This window comes from Lygodium microphyllum, chromosome 22 (assembly GCF_053477565.2).
Source record: "Lygodium microphyllum isolate KBCC chromosome 22, Lygodium_microphyllum_v1.1.10, whole genome shotgun sequence".
Taxonomy (NCBI): Eukaryota; Viridiplantae; Streptophyta; class Polypodiopsida; order Schizaeales; family Lygodiaceae; genus Lygodium; species Lygodium microphyllum.
This window is the reverse complement of record NC_141156.1, coordinates 8,595,488-8,616,424: the sequence shown is the minus strand read 5'-3', so window position 1 is coordinate 8,616,424 and position 20,937 is coordinate 8,595,488. Positions and strand designations below refer to the sequence as shown.

The window sequence follows — 20,937 nt, the reverse complement described above, 5'->3', positions numbered from 1 at the left end:
CAAGAAGACTATCATCATAAAGATTTATTGAACTCTTGGGCTTCTCATCTGATGGAGACTTCAATCTCTCTTCATACCCTACATCATCAATATGAAGTTTCTTCTGGACTTGCAAGAACTCTTCTTCTGTAGGTAGCCCCCCCTTTTCGTATTCTATGATCTGATTAATACATGTATGTAAGGCTATAGAGCTATCTTGGAAATTCTCTCCCTCAACATCAAGACTTGCTAGTGGTTCTTGTTCATAACCTATAAAATTCATGTCATTTTTGCCCCAACCTGCAAGGATTGCTAAGCAATAATCTTCTCTAAGATCAAAAAGATGTTGAATATCATTTAGCAACACATATCTCTTCTTGTTGATAAGATAAGTGGGAAATGTTGGAACACAGGCAAGAGGACCTTCTTCATCAACTTGTGCACTTGGCTCAATCTCCTTTTCTTCCACCATTGTGATATTGTCACTCTTGAATAAACCTACATCAAAACCTTGGACAAGTTGATTCTCAACATCTTCTTGGAACATCTCCTCCTTCTCTTCGACCTCCTTATCCATACTTGCAATATCCTCTAGCTTTCTCTGTTGGTCTATATCTGGAGAAGAATTTTCCATGTACTGAAGATACACAATAAATCCAACGTCCTTGTGGATTAGAAGGCATTGGTGTTGGTACCTGTGGAAAGGGCAACATGTTTCTTTCTTTCTGAATTCCTCATCAATGAGGTTGAACCTGCCGAGCAAAGTTGACCTGGATGTATTGGTGGCTCCCATGACATCACTATAATGAACAAATCCATTGACTTCCAAACCTTGCACATGTCTATCATAAAAACATCTGTACTCCTTAAGTTTATCATCAAGATCCTCTAATAACTCCAAATCAAAAGGAACATTGAAAATTTCCCTGATATAGCAAAACTTGGAAGAATTTCCAGTGATGTGTAAAAAATCAAAGAGCCTATCATCAGATGTCTCAATTATCTCCTCCTCATCCATTCCTTCCAGAGATAGCTTCCTCTTTGTCATTTTGACCAGAAAAATATTTATCCCTGAAAAAAAAAAGCAGAAAAGAACCAATATCCAATAAAACAAGATGATATCATGGAAAGAGGCCCCAACATTGATTTTCCAAGACAAAAAAATCAAAACAGGAGAATTTTTTTAGTTGACCGGTGAAACGCGAAAATTCAAGTGTGCAAGGCAAATGCCTGTGAAGGAATCGCGTTTCATCAGACACTAGCTTGAAGACAAAAATTATTCTAAAATGTGGCCGGTGAAACGCGATACTAAGCAAAATATCATCAACAGAGACATTGTCTCGCGTTTTACTTGTCAAAAATTGCAAATGAAGAAAAGAAACATGAACAATAAATAAATTCTATGGAAACACACAAATTGATGATATAATCATTTTTGGAAAAGATATGCTGCATTTGAAAGATAGAAAGCACATAACATCTTTAATTGTTTAAGTGTTATAAAACATTCTTTCTATATTAATCAAATTTATTTTGTTAAAATGCTTGTAATAAAAAAAATTGTTACCTATCAAAGATTGTTGAACTGCTCTCCACACAGGATGCAAGGACCTTGAAGGGAAGTCGAGACGAAATTTTGGCAGAGAAGAAGACAATGTCGGAGAAATGGGTTTGAAATGCTTTTATATCGACCGTTAAGCATGTGGTGATAGTTCCAACGAAAAAGTTTGTGTAATAATGGAAAAATATGTGTACACGTGTGTGACTTAACACAGCGTAATAAACTCCTCAGAAGACGTGCGCATTCTCTTTTTCCAAAAATACGTTTTACGTGTGTTAAATAACCCTTTTCCAAGTAAATAAAAAATTCCGATAAGTGAGAGTACGTCACACGTGTGTTATTAACACTTTGCGAAGAACGTTGAGTCCATGCAAATTCACCGCCTTCAGCTTTCATCGCATTTCATCGCTACTCCATCTTTGTTTTTGGTGTTCCTTCCAGTCTCCACGCATTTCCTTCCAATCTCCAAGCATTTCACTGCTTCCCCAACAAAGCAAACCTTCAAGCATATTGTCATCTTTAGGCTGAGATTGTGAAGAACAAGCTAAGAAGAAGGTATGGTTTCTGCATCTTGCTTTTCAATAACAAGCTCCATTCAATGCATTGTTTTGATATTTTTCCTTAATCTTTTATGTTATTATTAGCTCATGACCACTACAAAAGAATTTTTTCCACAGTGAAAGCATTCCTTAATATTGTGGATATTTAAGAAAATCTTACTGTGATCTGCATGAGCTATCTGAAATCCATGCTGCTGTAAATAATTACTTATCTGAGCATTCTATGCTCTCGGTGCCTGTTTCTTTCCTCCCTAATTCTATGGATATTTTAAGTAATCTTAAAAGCTTTCCTTGGATCAAAGCTCTTTTTTCTTGGTTTTGTCAATTTTTATGCTATTCATGAGCTGTCCGGTGAAACGCGAAAATAAGGTACTTCAAGCAGGTTTCCTGGCTTAAATTCGCGTTTCACTGGACACAATGGACAACAAGTCCGGTGAAACGCGAAAAGAAGCAGCTGCAAGGAGGCGCCTTGCTTGACACTCGCGTTTCACTAGACAGCTCGAGAAAAATTCAGCTGATACGAGAAAACGCCATGCAGCATAGATAACTCTTGTCTGGGACTCGCATTTTGCTTTACATGCTGGAGAAGAAGTAACATATGTTTTTTTGGCAGATGGCTAGGACTAAGGCAACAGCAAGAAAAGAGAAGATTGATCCTAGGGATTTAGCATCAAAGATTCATCAGTCTTCAAAGCCTCAGAAGCTCTCTAGAAAGTCAAAGCCAAGGAGAAGGTTTTCTCAAAATGTCAGGTGTCTAAGGGAGATTAGGAAGGCAGTAAATGCTCTTGACAATGCAATTCCAAAGTTGTCTTTTCAGAGGCTTGTCAGGGAAATTTGTGACAGATATAGTTTGGATAGTTTCAGATGGACAAGAACAGCTCTTAATTGTATACAAGAAGCCACAGAGGATTTTCTAATTGAGTTTTTCCAAGATGCCTACATTTGTGTTGCTCATGCTCATAGGCTCACACTCATGGACAAGGACATGGTAATTCTTAGGAGGCTAAGATATAGATTTTCAAAGGTCCTTGAGCCAATTCCCCTCACTGATATGAAGACATTTAATATCCTTAATGTGCCCCCAGCTAGAAGAAAGAAAGATGATTCTGGTGTCAGGGTTGAGGATGTCACCCATGAGAAGGATACAAGGCAACATGAAAAAGAGAAGAAGGCTAAAGAGGAACAAGCAGATAAATGGAGAGAGTATAGGAGGCAAAGGGTTGAAGAAAGGGAAATAGAGCAACTAGAGTCCTTTGAAAATGAGCTAGCCACCCTTCTTGAAGCAACTAATCCAAAAGGATTCAGTGTGTTTTGTTTCTTACCTGGTGACTTAGGCAAAAGAACTGAGGTTATCTCCTTTGATGCTGCATGTGTTCAGATTCTTAAGGATAAAAGAAGAGAAGTAAATGACAGTCTTATTCTTGCTGGCCTAAGGTATGTCCATCCATAATTACTTATACTTTTTGATATTTTTTTAGCAATAAGATTTTTCTTGTTTATACTCACTATTTCTATGCCTTTTCTAGGTGTATAATGCATGAGTTTCCTTTGGATATACAACAAAAAATTGAGGTTTTTGATCCATCTATCTCATTCTTTATGAGGAATGAGCTTGATGCAAGTTTTATTGAGCACTGGCTCAATTTGATTGACTTCGATACTTTGGAGCTGCTTATAATTCCATATAATGAAAAGTAAGTGATTCAATATTCTATTAGAGTTTTTGAGATTTTATCCTACTAATTTGTTGAGATATGATTGCTTTTAGTTCTCATTGGAGCTTGATTGCAATAGACCTTGTGGATAAGCAATGCTTTTTAATCAACTCTATGAAAGGAAGCCATGGAAATGCTAAATTGTAAGTTATATTATCCAAGGGCTCCTTGATATTTCAATTCGTTTTTTTGTAAGTACTCTAAATTTCAACATATTTTATATACAGAGGTGCCAAAAGATTAATTGAAGAGCTAGAGAAAAGACCCCCTATGCCATCTGATTTGCTTGCAACAATGCAATATAGACAAGTTGCAGTAAGTTATTCATTAAAATAATTGAAACATGAGTTTGTTCTATGAACTACCATTCGTCCTCTTTATAGTTTTACTTTGTGTTGGTGGTTGCAGTGTCCCCATCAGGATGATAGCCATTCTTGTGGCTGGAGGGTGATTGCAAATGCTAGAAGAATGGTTAACTTTGTTTATCTTAATGATGATAAACATGTAAAGGTAATATGAAAGATGCTAAACTTTAAGATAGATATTAATTGCAAATAGTCCATTGATGATAAAAATATAGTCTATTGTAAGAACAATAATGAACTAAAACTCTTTTTTCTATAAATGTGTGATAGTTTTCGAAGGATTGCTATACATCTGAGCATATTTGGTACATCAGAGCAAAGCTCTTGAAGTATATGATAATCAATTGTATACAACCAACAACAGAGATTGGTGGGGATTTGCACCATGAAGGAGATGCGGTGCCTATAACCACGGAAGGCAAATCCACAGCTTCAACACCTTCTATACCCAAGACATCAAAGAAAGGCAAAAGGACTCCTAGAAAGGATAGTTCTCCAAAAAAGAAATAGCTTTGCCATATCGCCTTGTAGGCCTTCATATATAGAAATTTGCCCTTCATCCCTTGTATATCTCATAGAGATGGCAGATAGACATCTGCTACAAAATTTGTACATGTATTTTATATTGATAGTAAAGATATCTTTTCTTGAATGTCATTGCAGTGTATTTTATTTTCTCTCCTTTTCGATATCTGCAAAAAAAAAATTACAAATGTTTGTTAGTTAGAAAGTGAGATCTTGATATACATCTAAGTAGATATAATATGATGTGAAAACTTACTCGTTTCTTGTCAAGTTGGAATACAAAGGAGCATGGTAGTTCAATGTCTTCATTTTGTAAATCCATCCTCACTTGATGTAGCGTACATGATTTTCTGATCTTTAAGATTGCAATAATATCCTCGTTGAACCAAATATCAAGATCCACAATAGGATCCTTGCTAAAATCATTAAGATTCTAGTCTAAAGCAACTAGACTACTACCAACAAAATGCCATCGACTATAGTAAAAGCTAAGGATAAAATTTTGAGTAGCAATCATATATTTACAAGCTATAGAGTCTTGATCTATCTTACATATAATTTTTCCTTCTGTCCTTGTATCCCATCCTTCATCAACAAATTGTATGATATGATCATATGTTAGTCTCTTCACTGAAAGCATGGTTTTTGTTATTCTTATCTCCATATTAGAGAAGAAATCAATAAATATATTAATAGGCATAAATAAAGTAACTTTGCTTAGCCTACTTGAGATATTAGATTTTAGTGCTTTCTGGATCTCAGAAAATATCTTACATCTATAGCCCTCACTAGTAGCTGGACTTGGCAAAGGCCACTCAAAGCTTGAAAAATCTGGCAAAGGAAGGAGTTTTATTGATCCCCATTGGCAACACTGCATAGGAATAACATAAGAATGGTCATAAAAGAATATTCCATTCTCTGCAAGCTCTGTCTTCTTTCTACCTCTATACATTTCTTCTCCAATTGAACCATGTATAACATCAATAACATCAATAATAGATTCCACTGGTTGCCATTCCTCAAGATTAGAGGGATAGACATCTACAAGACAAACAAATATTATAATGGAAAAATCTAAACCATGTTTAAGAAAGGAAAAACTTTAAGAATCAAATTCTTACAATTTGGTCTATGCATTGGAAGCTTTGAAGATCCAGGTTTCAAACACAGCTCTCTATGCATGAACACATGTTGCACTAGTACCTCTTTGATACTATTCTTATTTGCTCCAAGCTTAAAATCTCGGATTCTGCCCTTCCAAGCAGAGATAAACGAGCTCTCATGTCTTTGCCTTTTTCCACGTTTTGCTTGTTGCATGGTGATCCAACTACCTTTGCTAATGATAGTAGGAATCCATCTTCCATCAGTTTGGAATGAGTTAAACACTGATATGGATGTGATTTGGGAGCTTGGACGCCTTGTTGAAGGTCGAATTTCTGTATCCATGGTAGAAGAGAGAGATACATGCACACACACAGAGAGAGAGAGAGAGAGAGAGAGAGAGAGAGAGAGGACTAGGCTATCATAACGGAGGGAAAAACAATAGAGGAATAAAAGAAACGAGGGAAAAAACTGAGCGCCATGCTTTTCACCAATTTGAATTTCGATTACATCAGTCATTATCATTAATCTAGAAACATCATTAAATAAAAGTAGCCGAGACTCTATGCCATTAATGCAAAATATGTCATAATCACGAATATAAGAGACTAAAAATACATAATAAAAATACAAATTCGTAATATTATCATATTTATATATTTTTGTAAAATGATTTTTTAATTTTTTTAAATTAGAAGTTCCGTTACGGAGGCTTTGCTCTTATTGGTCTAGAGCACTCTCTCTCCACATCCTAAAAGGCATTTTCGAGACCTCAAAACTCCCCTAATGGTGGTGAAGAATCTGTACAGAAAAAAGAAGCATTTTGGATGACTTTTTTGCTTTGAAATATGATGTGTAAGGTTTGAAGAGTAAGTTGGAGTATGTGTGTGGAAACGAGGCAAGTTCCCTTCCCAAAATGAAAAATGAGTTTGAGAAAAAGGTGAAAATGATTGAAGGAAGACAAGATGAGTTGAAGACCAAGTTGAGAGTAGTGAATGAGGAGATTGAAGATTGGGTTGGTGAGACACTGAGTATGGGCAAGTGGAATGTCCTTGATGTGGAAAGTGAGTTGAAGATGCTTTAGATTTTGATGTGTCAATTGCTATTGGAGGAATTCTGGGGATAAAGAAAGAAGTTGATGTTGTGAAGAAAAAGGTTTCTAGTGTGGATATGAGAGAAAAGGAGATAGATAAGAATAGATGTGAGTCTGAAGTGAAGTTGCCAATGAGATGGCTTGTGCCTAGTCATGTGGATGTGCCACAGAGCCAACCTATGCCATGAAAAGTGATGATGCTATTGAGACTACCTTTGATGATGAGCCCTGATGAAGAGTCAAGTCATGATGAGAATGATGAGGAAAGGGAAGAGGATTTGGATGATGAAGAGTCTAGTGAAGAAGAGTCGAGTGATGAAGAGTCAAATGATGAAGAGAAGAAAGGGCCTAGTTCCAATGCTATGATGGAAAATGCCTTGAGGGCCCTAGCAGAAGTTCACTTTGATAGAGGTGAAGAAGGTGTTGGAAGAGGAAAGTGAGGATGAGTTTGATGAAGAGAATGAAGAATCAAAAGATGAACTAGAAGACTCAAGAGTAGAATGGAGATAGGCCATGAGAGCCTAACTTAAGAGTTTGATGTGGAGAAGGGGATGAAGTAGAGTGCCATGATGAAGAGTGCCAAGGCCAACAGTGCCTCTCATGTTGATATGACTAAGAAGAACTCGTGCACTTGGGGCGATTCTAAACAAATTGGGACCTATTCTTCTAAGAATGCAGGTGGTCAAGTGCCCAGTGGAAAACTAAGCTCAGTGAGAGTGTGAAGGAATGATGTGATGTGTGATGCGGTGAAGGTGCCAAGTTCAAGTCAAGTGTGTATTGAGGCTAAGGGAGCAAAAATGAAGCAAAATGTAGATGTTATGTTGAAGTCAAAGAAAGAACATGTGCTTAAGTTGTCCTGTGGGCCAAAATTTGTGTTTTATGGGATTGTGATAGAAGAAGTGGACAAGATGAGTAAGGCCAAGTCCTAACTACTTGATCCAAATGCGTCATTGCAGGGTAATATGCCCCATGTGTTGGAGAGGACAGAAATGGAGAGTGCATGAGAAGAAGGGAAAGCTTGTATGGCCCAATGAGCCTAAATGAACTGGGACCATGTGTTTATCCTTGTGCTAATGAGAGCAATGGGCCAATGTTAAAATGGAGAGGAATAAAGCCATGATGCGAGTTGGAGTGGAAGTGGAGAAGAGCTCGTCTAGCCTAGTAAGCCTAAATGAACTATGACCACTTGTTGATTATTGTGCCAATAAGGCCGATGGGCTAGATGCTAAGTTGAAGAAGAATGAAGAGTTATTGTGTGTTGATGTACATATGTTGAAGTTCTCATTTGGTGTTAACCATTAGAAGACTAACACAAAAAGATTTGAAAAAACATAAGTGGAAGGCAATCCCAAGGCAAGAGGAAGATGGAGGACCAAGGGCCACTCAAAATCTAAAGACATGAAGTGCAATAAAAATTCTAAATGTAAGAGGAAGTGCATAAGAATAAGCATACCTTAATATTTTAGCAAGAAGAGCACCAAGGGCATTGGAAATATATATTGTAAAAGAGCATCGGGCTCTCTCCCATGTAAGTTGTAAAGAATGAGAAGTAGGGGCTATGCTAATAGAAAGGAAGAGGAAAAAGAGTGGAGGAATAGATAAAAACGGGATGGCCAACCAAGGAGGACATAGGGCATGTATAAAAGTCAAAAAGTGAATGGAGAAGCTCATTCTTGGTGTCTGGCAAAACTTACTCTCTTCTCCTTGCTTCTTGCTCTTGCTTCTTGTTGAGAAATAACAAATGATGTATGCTCCAGGAAGATATGTCCCGAATCCTATATGCACAGTGAGGATAGTGGAGAAGCTGGAAAGCTATAAAAGCATGTACTTGGTTCACTTTTTAATGTAATGCTATTTTGTACTTTGTACTTTATTCTGTATCTCTATCATGGTCACCTCAAGATTGTGTTTATGAGTCCAATCCTACATCTTGGAACCTAATTCACTTGAGCAATAGTTTTTCTTCTTGTCTATGTCACTAGGAGTTTTGTTACCGACTTCCGTCCTCTATAATCAGTGCTATGCTCTAGATCCATGTTTTCCCACATAGTATCAGAGCCACTCGAGCATGGCTTAGCTTCCGTCTCTGCTCTTCCAACTTCCCCTCATCTACCCCTAGCTAAGTACAAGTTCTTGCCCCATTTCTTCACTTGAGTTTCATACTCACTATTTGGCAACCATAGCCAAACAACACATACCTCTATTGGAGCTCTTCAATCTCCTCATATAAGCCATATCATTACAAATATTCTTCTAGACATTTCTTCTCCTACTCAGGGCACATTAATGCAACATGTCAAAGGTTGAAATTGCATGCTCTGGTAGTTGGCATTACGAGAATTGGACCTCACTATCCTATCTGGGCCAGATCTTGGTTGTACTGCTGTCGCCACCCACGCAGTTTGCCATACCACCTGTGAACATAGGGAAATCGAAGCTGTGGGCCATCTACTCATCATATATTTCACAGAATGATCCATGCTATAAGTTGCACTAGTCAAAAGAACAGTCGGCTGACTGAAACATTAGAGGAAGCCATAGCGAGAAACTTGAAAAAACTTGGCAACCTTGATTTTTTCTCACTGATCCTCCTCGTTAAAGCCTCTACCACTCAAACTTACTCAAATTCCAGCAAGATTTCCTCTCCAAGCCAATAAGAAAAAGTTTCAAGAAGAATATTAAGCATCAATGCCCAACATTGATCTCCAAGATAGTATCTCCTTGATACGCATGTAGTGTTGTTAAACACGAATCATCATGTGTCTCTTGACACATTGAGATACAACTTCTTTCCTGGTTATTTGAAGCTGATTGTTGCTAGTCAAAATGGTAGGGCTTGAGCAAATAGAAAATTTTAATGGGGAAGGATTTCATGCCTAGAAGGAGAAGACCATTATAGGATGAGAAAAAACCTTTGGGATCTCTTAGAGGAAGATGTTACAGAAGACTAGCCTAAAACAAAGGCATGGAAGAAGATGAACAAAAAATCTCTAGGTATTATTACCTGGGGTCTATCCGATGATGTATTACATCATATTTCTGGCATCAAGGATGCAAAGAAGGCATGGGAAGAACTTCACAAGATATTTGGTACACAAACAAAGAACTCAAAGGTAAAATTACTTATGCAGTTTTATAAGTTGGATGTAAAAGACAATTCATCTATGATTGCACACATCAATAAGTTCAAGAGCCTTAAAACTCAGCTAGCAACGCTTAAAAAGAACATTGATGATGAAGATGGCTCAATAGCAGTGCTACTTGCCAGTGTCAATCATGAATCGTATGAGAACCTTGTTTCAGCACCACTAAGAAATGTTCCTAGTCTCTCACTCAAAGACATTAAGCACTCAGTACTTGATGGAGAAAGTAAATTTAAAAGCAAGGATGTAAAAGAAACCAGCTCAAGGGAAAATCTCTTATACACCAAAGGAGCTACTGGACCTAAAGGAAGAGGCCGAGGATTCAACATTGAGAACAAAAGTTGGATGACATGTCATTATTGTGGTAAGGGTTGAACATATTACTAGTGAATGTTTTCAAAAGAAAAGAGCACAGTAGATGTAGAATGACCACCACCAAAGTCAATTCATGAATGAAGAAGATGCTTCTGCTACCATCAACAACTTTGACACATTGTTCTAAGGAATTTGTTCCCATAGTGAATTTACTTTGTAAATCCCCTTGCCAAAGATGTAAAGTCTCAAGCTTGAACTTGACTAGGCTGCCTATGAGCTAGTCTCCCATGGCACATTATCATGCAAGAGGGGAAAAAATCCAGCAAGTGTAGGGACTCATCATTTGAGGGGGGGTGTTGAGAAATAACAAATGATGTATGCTCTAGGAAGAGATGTCCTGAATCCCATATGCACAGTGAGGATAGTGGAGAAGATGAAAAGCTTTAAAAGCATGTACTTGCTTCAACTTTTAATGTAATGCTATTTTGTACTTTGTACTTCATTCTATGTCTATGTCATGGTCAGCTCAAGATTGTGTTTATGAGTCCAAGCCTACATCTTGGAACCTAATTCACTTGAGCAATAGTTTGTCTTCTTGTCTATGTTGCTATGAGTCTTGTTACCGACTTCCATCCTCCATAGTCAATGCTATGCTCTAGATCCATGTTTTCCCACACTTCCTTTTTTGTGTATGAGAGAGGGAGTGTGAGATAGGGAGAGTGTGTATGTGAGAGAGTGAGGACCGTGGAGAAGCTCTTCTTCTCCTCTCTTCATCATCATCTTCTTCTCTTTTCCTTTCTTGCATGCATGGCTATGGAGGTCAAAGCTTGGATCTTGGAGATGGAGCTTGTTTGAGAGAACATTTGTATCGTAGAGCTATCAATGGTTTTTGTAGAAGGAGATTACTTGATCAGATTCAAAGGTAAGCTTACTACATATGTGTGTGGGAGAGTGTGCATGGCTATGTGAGAGATAGCCATAGCTCTTGCATGGAAATGCTTGAAGCAATAAGTGCTCCGTGGGTCTTGGTGCTGTGCTCGCGAGAGCGATGATATTTTGGTTCCATTGCCGGGATGTCATTCTGGCTCACGAGAGCGATGACATTTTGGTTCCATTTCCGGGATAAACGGATTCAAGCTTGAGTGCTTGCACACTCCAAATCGAGTGATGAAGTAGGAGTTTGTCTTCAAAGGGGCACTCACTTTTAGGTGGGAAGCAAGGAATTTGGAGGCCATTTGATATCTCTTGTGGATTAGTTCAATTTTAGGAAGCTTTGTGTGCATTGATTAGAGTAGGAGACGTGCATTCTGATCAGGTTTGAGACATTGATATTTGGGAAATAAGGAAAAAAGAAGAAAAAACAAAGTCTCTGTATAACCAAGAAATAGGGGAACAGAGAAAGAAAGGAAAAATATTTTTAATATCTGGGAAGGAAAATAGAGTAAGGGAAGAAAGAGAGAACACAAAATGTGAGAAAGGTGGAAGGGAGAGCTCATTTGCCAATTGAGAGATTGAGAGAGAGAGCTTGAGAGAGACAGAGAGCTACATGTCAAGAGGTAGCATCAACAACAATCTATTGTATCCTCACATGTAGGTGTTACAAGTATGCTCTAAGTCTCCCCTAATGTTTGTTTCATTAAGTTAGAAATTTGGGTGCATTAATAGGTAGTGCATTGGATTGGTTGTATCCATTTTGTGCCATTTGACATTTTTTCTTGCGTTGCTTAGATGGTGACCACAGGCCTAAGATAGCCAAATTCCCATCAGGATTAGACATTCGAGTCACTTAAGCTCACTCGGATGTCCAACTCGGACACAAGTCCACTCGAACTTGGACCAACTTTTGGGACTTGAATGGTTGACCCTTAAGCTACCTCCTTAGACGGCTGACTCAAACATTTGGATGGATATCCCTCATCCAGATATGAGTCTCACCACTCAAACAATCTATTCTTTTAAGAGCCCACTTGAAAGGTCAATTTTGGGACTCAAACAGCCGAGTTTGGGACTCGAACGAATTGTCCAGAACAACAAAATTGACCAGTTTTTATCATTCCAAGATATTTGAGGCCAATAGCTAGCTATTATGCACTCTAGGCTGGAACCCAGGCATGCAAATGAGACCATAGCTGATTCTCACCAGAACTTCAACCTAATAGTCCAAAAGTGACTAAAATTATTGACCACTGGCTGCTCACCCCTGATAGAGACTCAATTTGACCGTGTGAGCCAATTACACATTAGACCACCTATCACAACCCATTAGTGATGCGAAATCGATTGTTAGGAGTGATCACGATCTGCTTGAAAGAGCTGCAACTACATGAAATTGGCTGGATGTGATTGACATCATCAAAGATTGCACCCTACATCATAGACACTTAAGCATATGTGAAAATTGGAAAGCCTGATTGCTCAAGTGTGTAAGTGTGTATACATTTGCAAATTGATTTGATTAACAAGGAACACACTGAAGAGATTAAGCTAAAAATGAACCCACCAGTAGGAGTGCAACCTCGAAACTAGAGGAGTGACCCAAGACACCATAAACAAAGATCTAGGGAAGATAGAACCATCAGACCACTGAGGGAAGGAAGGACTAGCCAAGAATGAAGACACATCTTTAGCTGACCTAGTCGACCTCATAGAAATACTAGTGGGTCAAGAGACAACCACCATGGTATGTACCAGCTCAAACAAGAATGACCTCGATCATGACCTTCACTTTGACGTGGTAGAGAACCCGAATGATATCTGGCAACTTATCACACAGTATGACTAGCAGCCAAGGATAGCGCATCATGGAAGAACTGCAGCCGATATCATAGCCAATCTTCAGGAAGAGAGGAAGCTAGGATGGATCACACTGCAGCACATAGCGAGCTATAGCCAGGAGCAAAGGGCTTAGAGATTGCGCCAGAAGAGAGAGATCAATGAGATTCACTAGATCCTAGCCATCTCATGTAGAAACTGAATGGAAGGCAATGCTAATAGGGAGAGAGCCTTAGAAATCAACCTTACAGTGAGCGAGCTACTCACAAAAAGATTGCTAGACAATATCAATGTTGAGCAAAGTGGGGCAGCCTTGGCGGCATCATTGCTAGTTGATGAGCTGAGAGTCACCCCAAATATCAAGAGCCAAATGAAGATACCCATAGTGGCTAAGCAACTTGATAAATATCAAGAAGGCAATGACACCTATAGCTTTGTTGAGCACTTTGAGTAGGTGTGCAAGGCTAACAACCTCATGGACCCCACTCAATGAGTAAAAGCATTTGGTCTTTGCTTGGGAGACAAGGGATGGACTTGGTTTACGAGTCTAGATAATGCTGAATGCAATAATTTTACCCATCTAAAGGATCTCTTGATCAAGAGATTTTGAGAGGCAAGATATACTAATAACCTCATTATTAAGCTGATGATTGTGAGCCAAAAAGGCAAAGAGGATATACGAGACTACGTCACACATGTGAGGAGTCTCTATACAAGAGGATACTTGTAGTTGAGTGACCCAATGAGAGAGCATGCTTCACCGTATTCATTAATGGGATCCTCAATGAAGAACTCCATAAGACCTTAGCAAGTAACTCAAACCTGCAAAGGGATGTGCTTGCAAGAGTCTTTGAGGAGGCCATATGAGTGGATGAATTGCTTAGAGAGAGAAGCTCTAGGGATATGTAGCAAGGGAGTAACACGTTTAGAAACATTGAGATAACTACAACACTTAGCAAACAAGTAGCCCCCAGAAAGCAAGATGAAGATAAAAGTTATTGACCAGATCCAACAATAGGTTGAGCTCAATTTTGAGCTGATTAGGCTACAGGAGTCAATACGAATGCTAGTGCAATCTCACATACAATATGTGCATTGTCAAGGGAACCGCCTACCAGCTAGATGTCCGATCTGTTGAGATGACAAGCTCAACACATGTGGACATTGATGATGGACCGCTTGGTTAGATGGGTCCACACGTCTACACTTAACACGTCGGTGGTCATTATGACTCTCACATGGCCACTGACTCATTACTTATTATATTCAGGCTGTTACACCTATTTACAACAGCTGGCATAGTTATAACGCCAGTCGACTAGTGTAGTCAGTTATGCATTGTTTGACTTAGTAGGCCACTTTCCTTTATGTTGTATCTTATCTATACTTTGTGTACATTGTAAAGTGTGGAAGAAGAAGAAGAAACTAGCAAGAAAACTTTTTGGTCTCCATCTCTCTTCTTGTCTCTTGAGTGAGCTTCTCCTTATGCATTCTGTGTGTGTTCGACACAGCATCTTGAGCAAGTCCCTCCACCACGCGATTCTTGACATGGTATCAGAGCCGCGCCACTGAGAGAGGCTGATTTCGAGGGCTGAAGTGAAGGAGAAGAAGCAAGGTTCGAGCAAGCAAGTCACGGGTAAGAAGCTCTCCCATCCTTCCACTCTTTCTCTTGGATAGTGCCTGTGGAGGCACCCGAAGCAGGGCAGAGCAAAAATCTCAGATTGCACTGAGATTTGGTGTGTGAAAAGAGCACTGTCTATTCTCTAGATAGGTCCTTTAGGGCTTTTTCGCAGTTATTTTGGGCATCTAAGGCCATTTCAGACCCCGTTTTAGAGCCGCAAGGTTGCGGACAGCAGTTTCAGGGTACACTGTGACTTCGACTGTATTGACCGAAAGCGGGTGCATAGGTTATAGATTTCAGATCTATAAGTTCAAAGGTGTTTACCCGCGAGTAAACACAAGGTTTATTTGCAAACTGGTTGCAAATTGCATGTATTGTTGAGCAGACAGTGAAAAAGGCTGTCTGGTGTATTGCTGTGCACTACAGGTCAAGGGTTGCAGAAGATTTGCTTGCTGTTGGTATTAATTTTGTGATAATGGCAGAGAACAGTGGAAGCCCCATCATTGAGAAGCTCGACAAGAACAACTACCCTTCATGGAAGTTCCGTGTCACGAACGTCCTTATTGGAAAAGGCCTCTACGAGTTTGTTTCAGGTGAAGAAAAGGAGCCGGAGGTGAGTGATCCTCCAACTGCAGAAGAGACAAAGGCACGGAAGGAATGGAATGCAAAAGACAAGAAGGTCATGTATTGGTTGTCTGCAGTAATTGACAATAATATGCTGGGACGCATTAGAAATGCAGACAATTCATATGCAGCTTGGACCATACTTAAAAGTATGTTTTCTGTAAATACAAAGGCACGAAAGATTCAACTCAAGCAAGAGTTGAATACATTGAAGAAAGGGAAGATGTCTATCAATGAGTATGCATTGAAGGTAAGTAGCATTGCAGATGCATTGGCAGCGATTGATGCAATGCCCGATGATGATGATTTGGTGTCGTCTACCTTGGGTGGACTTAACAATGAAAAGGCTTGGAAGTCTTTTGTAACTTCCGTATATGTTAGAAAGCCATTTCCAGATTTCGATGAGCTGGTCTCCCTTATGATCACTAAAGAGATCAACATGCAGAGTGAGACATCTGAAAAAAGTGGTGAACATGTACAAGCTTTCTACTCCAGTTCAGGAAGGGGACGTGGTAGGTTCTCTTCAAGAGGCCATGGTACAGGACGTGGTAGTGACAACCAGCAAAACAGATTGAATCAGCAATTTGGTGATATGCAGGTTTCAGGAGGTCATGGTAACTTTAGAGGTAGGGAGAGCTTTAGAGGAAGAGGTGGATGGCAGAACAGAGGTTCTAACAACTCTGGTATTGTGTGTCACTACTGTGGCAAAACAACTCATATTGCAGCCCAATGTTATGCTAAGAAAGATGATATTCGCAGTGGTAAGTTGCAGCAAGGAAACTATGCATCGTCTTCAAGACAGAATAAAGACAAAAATGAACGTCTGTTTGTTATGCAGCATATGCTAAATGCTGTTACAGGAAAGGGAACACATGATGATGTTTGGTATGTTGATTCAGGTGCATCCAATCATATGACCAGCCATATAGAATGTTTGGAGAGATGTAGAATTTGTAAATTGCAGGTTATGTGCAGACGGGTGATGATTCATGCCACCCAATTTCACACATTGGAAAAGTTTCCTTGTCCTTGCATGATGGTAAGACAAAGAGTCTTTCAGATGTATTACATGTGCCATCTATTACAAAGAACTTGGTGTCAGTGGGTCAAATTGTAGAGCAAGGGCTGCAAGTCAGATTTAATACAAAGGGTTGTTGAGAATCAGCAATCACACTCACTAAACAGCCTCTTTGTATGGAGCTTCAGGGCCAAGGACATGCATGCTAACCTATCCCATATGCACAATGGTGCCTACTACAGTTTCCTACTTTCCTATAAAGCATTGTACTTGCTTCCTTTTCTTAATGCAATGATAGTACTCTTTTCTTTTCAGTGAAGTGTCAATGTCATTGTCCACATACACAAGATTGTGTTTATGAGTCCAAGTCTCAATCTTGGAACCTAATTCACTTGTGTAACAAACAATGTCTTTGTCTTCTCCATCATGAGTCCACACTTCTCCTTCCATCCACCATAAATCACTGCCATGCTCTAGATCCCGCATTTCTCACATGGTATCAGAGCCCAGTCGGGCATGGCTCAGCTCGGCTTAGCTCTCCTCTACTCTCTCTCAGCTCATGATAATCTCTGGTCAGCTTAGTTCCATCCCATGACTTCATCTCCCAACTCTATCCTCACTGAAGCTTCCATGGCAGCCATAGCCAGCAGCATCCTATCAGATTGAGCTGCTTATATCTCACTCCACAAGTCAAATCTCTTGGAGCTTCCTTCTGGAAAAGTATTCCCCAACTCAGAAAGCTTCCCTGTATCACATCCATCCATGAGATTTGGCTATCTGAAGCTCAGCATTGTGAAAATTCTCAATCTCTGCTCTGTGTCTGCCATAGCCAGACAGGACCTACCTCACTTGGAGCTTCCATAACTTCTCAATCAGGCCACTTCAGCTCCTGATTCCTTCTAGGGTATTGTTTCCCTACTCAAGGCGCTTCACCCTGGCACATCAATTGACCACATTGCTGCACCCTGACCCTGGCATTACGGAAATTCGTCATCGCTGCCCAAACTGCGCCGTGGCTGTTCGCGCCCTCTACCTGCATCGTGTTGTCCACGATCTGGACGATTTTCATAGGGCTTTGATAGCCCTTGACATAAGCTTCCTGGACATGTAAATTTTTTTGAAAATGATCAAGTATAGCTCCTGCAATCTGAGAAAAACCAGGCCCCTGTCTCAAAAACCCTAATTCCACCATAGCCAAAATCTCTCAAGTTTTTTTTCCTCAGTTTTCTCACTCCTGACACTAAACCAAGCTAAAGCCCACTCTAATCCATTGACCCATCATCAAATCAAGGAGGGGAAGGACCTGAGAAGATTGAAGAACGACCAAACGATCCCGAACAAGAAGAATCAAGCTCAACATCAACATTGACATAGTGTGTTTTCACACTGTCACTAACTGTGTTTCTTGACACACTGCATTCTGCTCTTCTACTGATAAAATCTCAGAATTCTGGTGTTGATTTGCTGCTGATCTTGCAACCTCAACATGGGAAAAGACTCTCCAAATGCTCGATTCAAAGGAGTCGGGTTTCACACCTGGGAAACCCGCATCAAGCTCATCTTGATGAAAAAGGGTCTCTGGGCCATCACAAATGGCAAAGAGAAGAAACCTCGGGACGCGGACCTTGCAACTACTTGGCAAAAGAATGATGACAGAGCCCAGGCCATTATCAAACTGGAGCTAGACGACAGTTATATCCACCATGTGGATAACTGTGAGACCTCACAGGATACATGGAAGAGACTTGACACCTTGTTCAGTGGACAATCTAAATCATCAAAGTATGGTCTCCTGATTGAGTTCTTCAGGCTTGAAATGAAGTCTAGCACATCACTTGCCACACATCTCAATTACATGGAAGGACTCCTAACCCAACTTGCAGGAATCAACATTAAAATGGATGAAGATGTTTGCATCGGTGTTCTACTTAAGAGTTTGCCTCCTGAATATAATAATGTATCAACAACTTTAATCAACATGCCAAATCCTGAACTTGTTGATATCCAGGCATCACTGTTAGAAGAGAAAAAGAAGATAAAAACTAAGGAAGAACCAAGTACCTCTAGAGATGAGCATGCATTATATGTTGGCAATAGGTACAAAGGCAAGAAGGATCAGCTCTTTTGTGACTTCTGCAAAAGGACCGGACACACCGAGAAGTTTTGCCACGCAAGAAAGAGATCCCAAATGGCCTATCTAGTCGCAGTCAAAGAAGAAGAAGAAAATGGAGCAAAGGAAGAAGAAGATGAAGATGAAGATCACCAGGATCGGAAGGACAAGACTCATCAGTCCTTCTACTCTCATAACTCTGATAGACTGTTTTAAAAGCCTTGTATTTCCTTGCCCTAATGCTTCCTGCCATAAGCTTTGTAAACTCCTTATGTAACTTGGCATTACAGTCCCTGTACACTTTGTGAGGCCCTTGTTACAGCCTCTGGATGTCCATCATGTTTTGGTGCCCACACTTAGCCTTTTCTGCAACAGCCTCTGGTGTCTACCATGTTTGTGGTGTGCCCACACTTTGCAAGTGGTTCTCATTACAGCCTCTACACACTTTGTGCCTTTTTAGTTGTGATTGAGGAGGGGTGTTGAGAATCAGCAATCACACTCACTAAATAGCCTCTTTGTATGGAGCTTTAGGGCCAAGGACATGCAGGCTAACCTATCCCATATGCACAATGGTGCCTACTGCAGTTTCCTACTTTCCTATAAAGCATTGTACTTGCTTCCTTTTCTTAATGCAATGATAGTACTCTTTTCTTTTCAGTGAAGTGTCAATGTCATTGTCCACATACACAAGATTGTGTTTATGAGTCCAAGTCTCAATCTTGGAACCTAATTCACTTGTGTAACGAACAGTGTCTTTGTCTTCTCCATCATGAGTCCACACTTCTCCTTCCATCCACCATAAATCACTGCCATACTCTAGATCCCGCATTTCTCACAAGGGCTGCTTTGTAGAAGACTTCAATGACAAGTGCAGGTTAGTTGTAAAGGGAAGTAGAGTTGGACGTATGTTTACTTTGGATGCTGGAATTTCTACTATGAATGCTGCTATGTATGCTAAAGAAAAAGGTGTTGTTGCAGATATTGAAATTTGGCACAAACACATTGGACATGCAAATGTACAAAGGCTGAAATTAATGCAGTCCAAAGGGTTGGTTACAGGTTTTCCTACATTTAGAGTTGCAGAATTTCATAAGGTATGCGAAGCATGTCAGTTTGGTAAGCAGGCAAGACAACCCTTTTCACATGACAGAGATGTAAGCAGAAATATCCTTGATGTTGTGCATACAGACATTTGGGGGCCTACACAAAATGTATCTCTTGGAGGCAGTTCATACTTTGTCACATTCATTGATGATTGTTCTAGAAAGTTGTGGGTATATTTTATGAAGGAAAAGAGTGAAGCTTTTGAGCACTTTAGAACTTTCAAGGCTGCAGTTGAAAGAGAAACAGGCTTGAAAGTAAAGTGCTTGAGGTCAGATGGAGGGGAGGAGTACCTCTCAAATGAGTTCAGTGATTTTCTGAGGTCTCATGGGATAAAGAGATAGTTCACATGCATGTATACCCCACAGCAAAATGGGGTTGCAGAAAGGAAAAACAGGCATATTGCAGAAGTTGCACGTGCCTTGATGGGGCTGAAAAGAATATGCCTAAGTGTTTTTGGTCTGAGGCTGTTCATACTGTTGTTTATATTATGAACAGAACTCCCACAGCTGTAGTTCATGGTATGACACCCGAAGAATGTTTTACAGGTAAGAAGCCTGATGTCTCACACTTGAAAGTGTTTGGCTGCATTGCGTATGTTCATTTGCCAGATGAGTTGCGGAAGAAACTAGATCCAAAGGCTAAAAAGTGTGTCTTTATTGGATACTCTTTAGAGCAGAAAGGGTATCACTGTTATAACCCTCTCACATGTAAGTTCAGAGTGAGCAAGGATGTCATCTTTGATGAAATGAGCAGTTGGTATGCATCTAGTGGTGATGTATTGGATGATGATGATGATCATGACACTTATGTGCAGGTTGAAAAGCAAGAATCACGGACTCTTAGTGGACCAGAGACATCATCTGGTAGTCCTTGGTCTGGGAGACTAAGGAGTACCTCTACATCTTCAGGTGCATCTAGTAGCACTACATGTAAAGACAAAGGAAAGAATAGAGTGACCGAAGGCATTGATGCAGTTCTTGATGGAGACTCTAGTGGCTCAGAAAAGCTTAGATGATGAGCTTGGCATTCCTTCAGTGAGGACTCCAGGTGTGCAGAGAGCACACGTTAATGCAAAGACTCCATTGAGTGATGTAGTGGTACGCAGGTCTAGCAGGGTGAGGTACCCTGTTAAAATATTTGGTTTTGAAGGTTATGCAGCTCACCATTATGCTTATATGGTGAAACTAGTTGAGGATGTTGAGCCCACATGTTTTGAGGAGGCTGTTGGTCATGCTCATTGGGATGCAGAAATGGATGAGGAGATGGCTGCATTAGAGGCCAATAAGACTTGGGATCTAGTATCATTACCAAAGGGCAAGAAAGCTATTGGA

At 39.9% G+C, this 20,937-nt stretch overlaps 1 protein-coding gene across 1 annotated transcript; it reads left to right on the top strand.

Moving 5' to 3' along the window:
- The first annotated feature begins 3,419 nt into the window (after window positions 1-3,419).
- Window positions 3,420-4,817, top strand: LOC148016876 (uncharacterized). Its single transcript, XM_087663340.1, has 6 exons — window positions 3,420-3,534; window positions 3,627-3,794; window positions 3,869-3,958; window positions 4,043-4,130; window positions 4,224-4,325; window positions 4,451-4,817. The coding sequence occupies exons 2-6, from the start codon at window positions 3,634-3,636 to the stop codon at window positions 4,688-4,690; spliced, it is 681 nt and encodes a 226-aa protein (XP_087519466.1). The 5' UTR covers window positions 3,420-3,534; window positions 3,627-3,633; the 3' UTR covers window positions 4,691-4,817.
- Window positions 4,818-20,937: the final 16,120 nt, after the last annotated feature.

Excerpts from the sequence above, each read along its gene's own strand:
- LOC148016876 (XM_087663340.1), top strand. The coding sequence starts at position 3,634 with ATGCATGAGTTTCCTTTGGATATACAACAAAAAATTGAGGTTTTTGAT. Across the intron at positions 3,795-3,868 it reads ATAATTCCATATAATGAAAA|TTCTCATTGGAGCTTGATTG; the intron begins GTAAGTGATTCA and ends GATTGCTTTTAG. Across the intron at positions 4,326-4,450 it reads ATGATGATAAACATGTAAAG|TTTTCGAAGGATTGCTATAC; the intron begins GTAATATGAAAG and ends AATGTGTGATAG.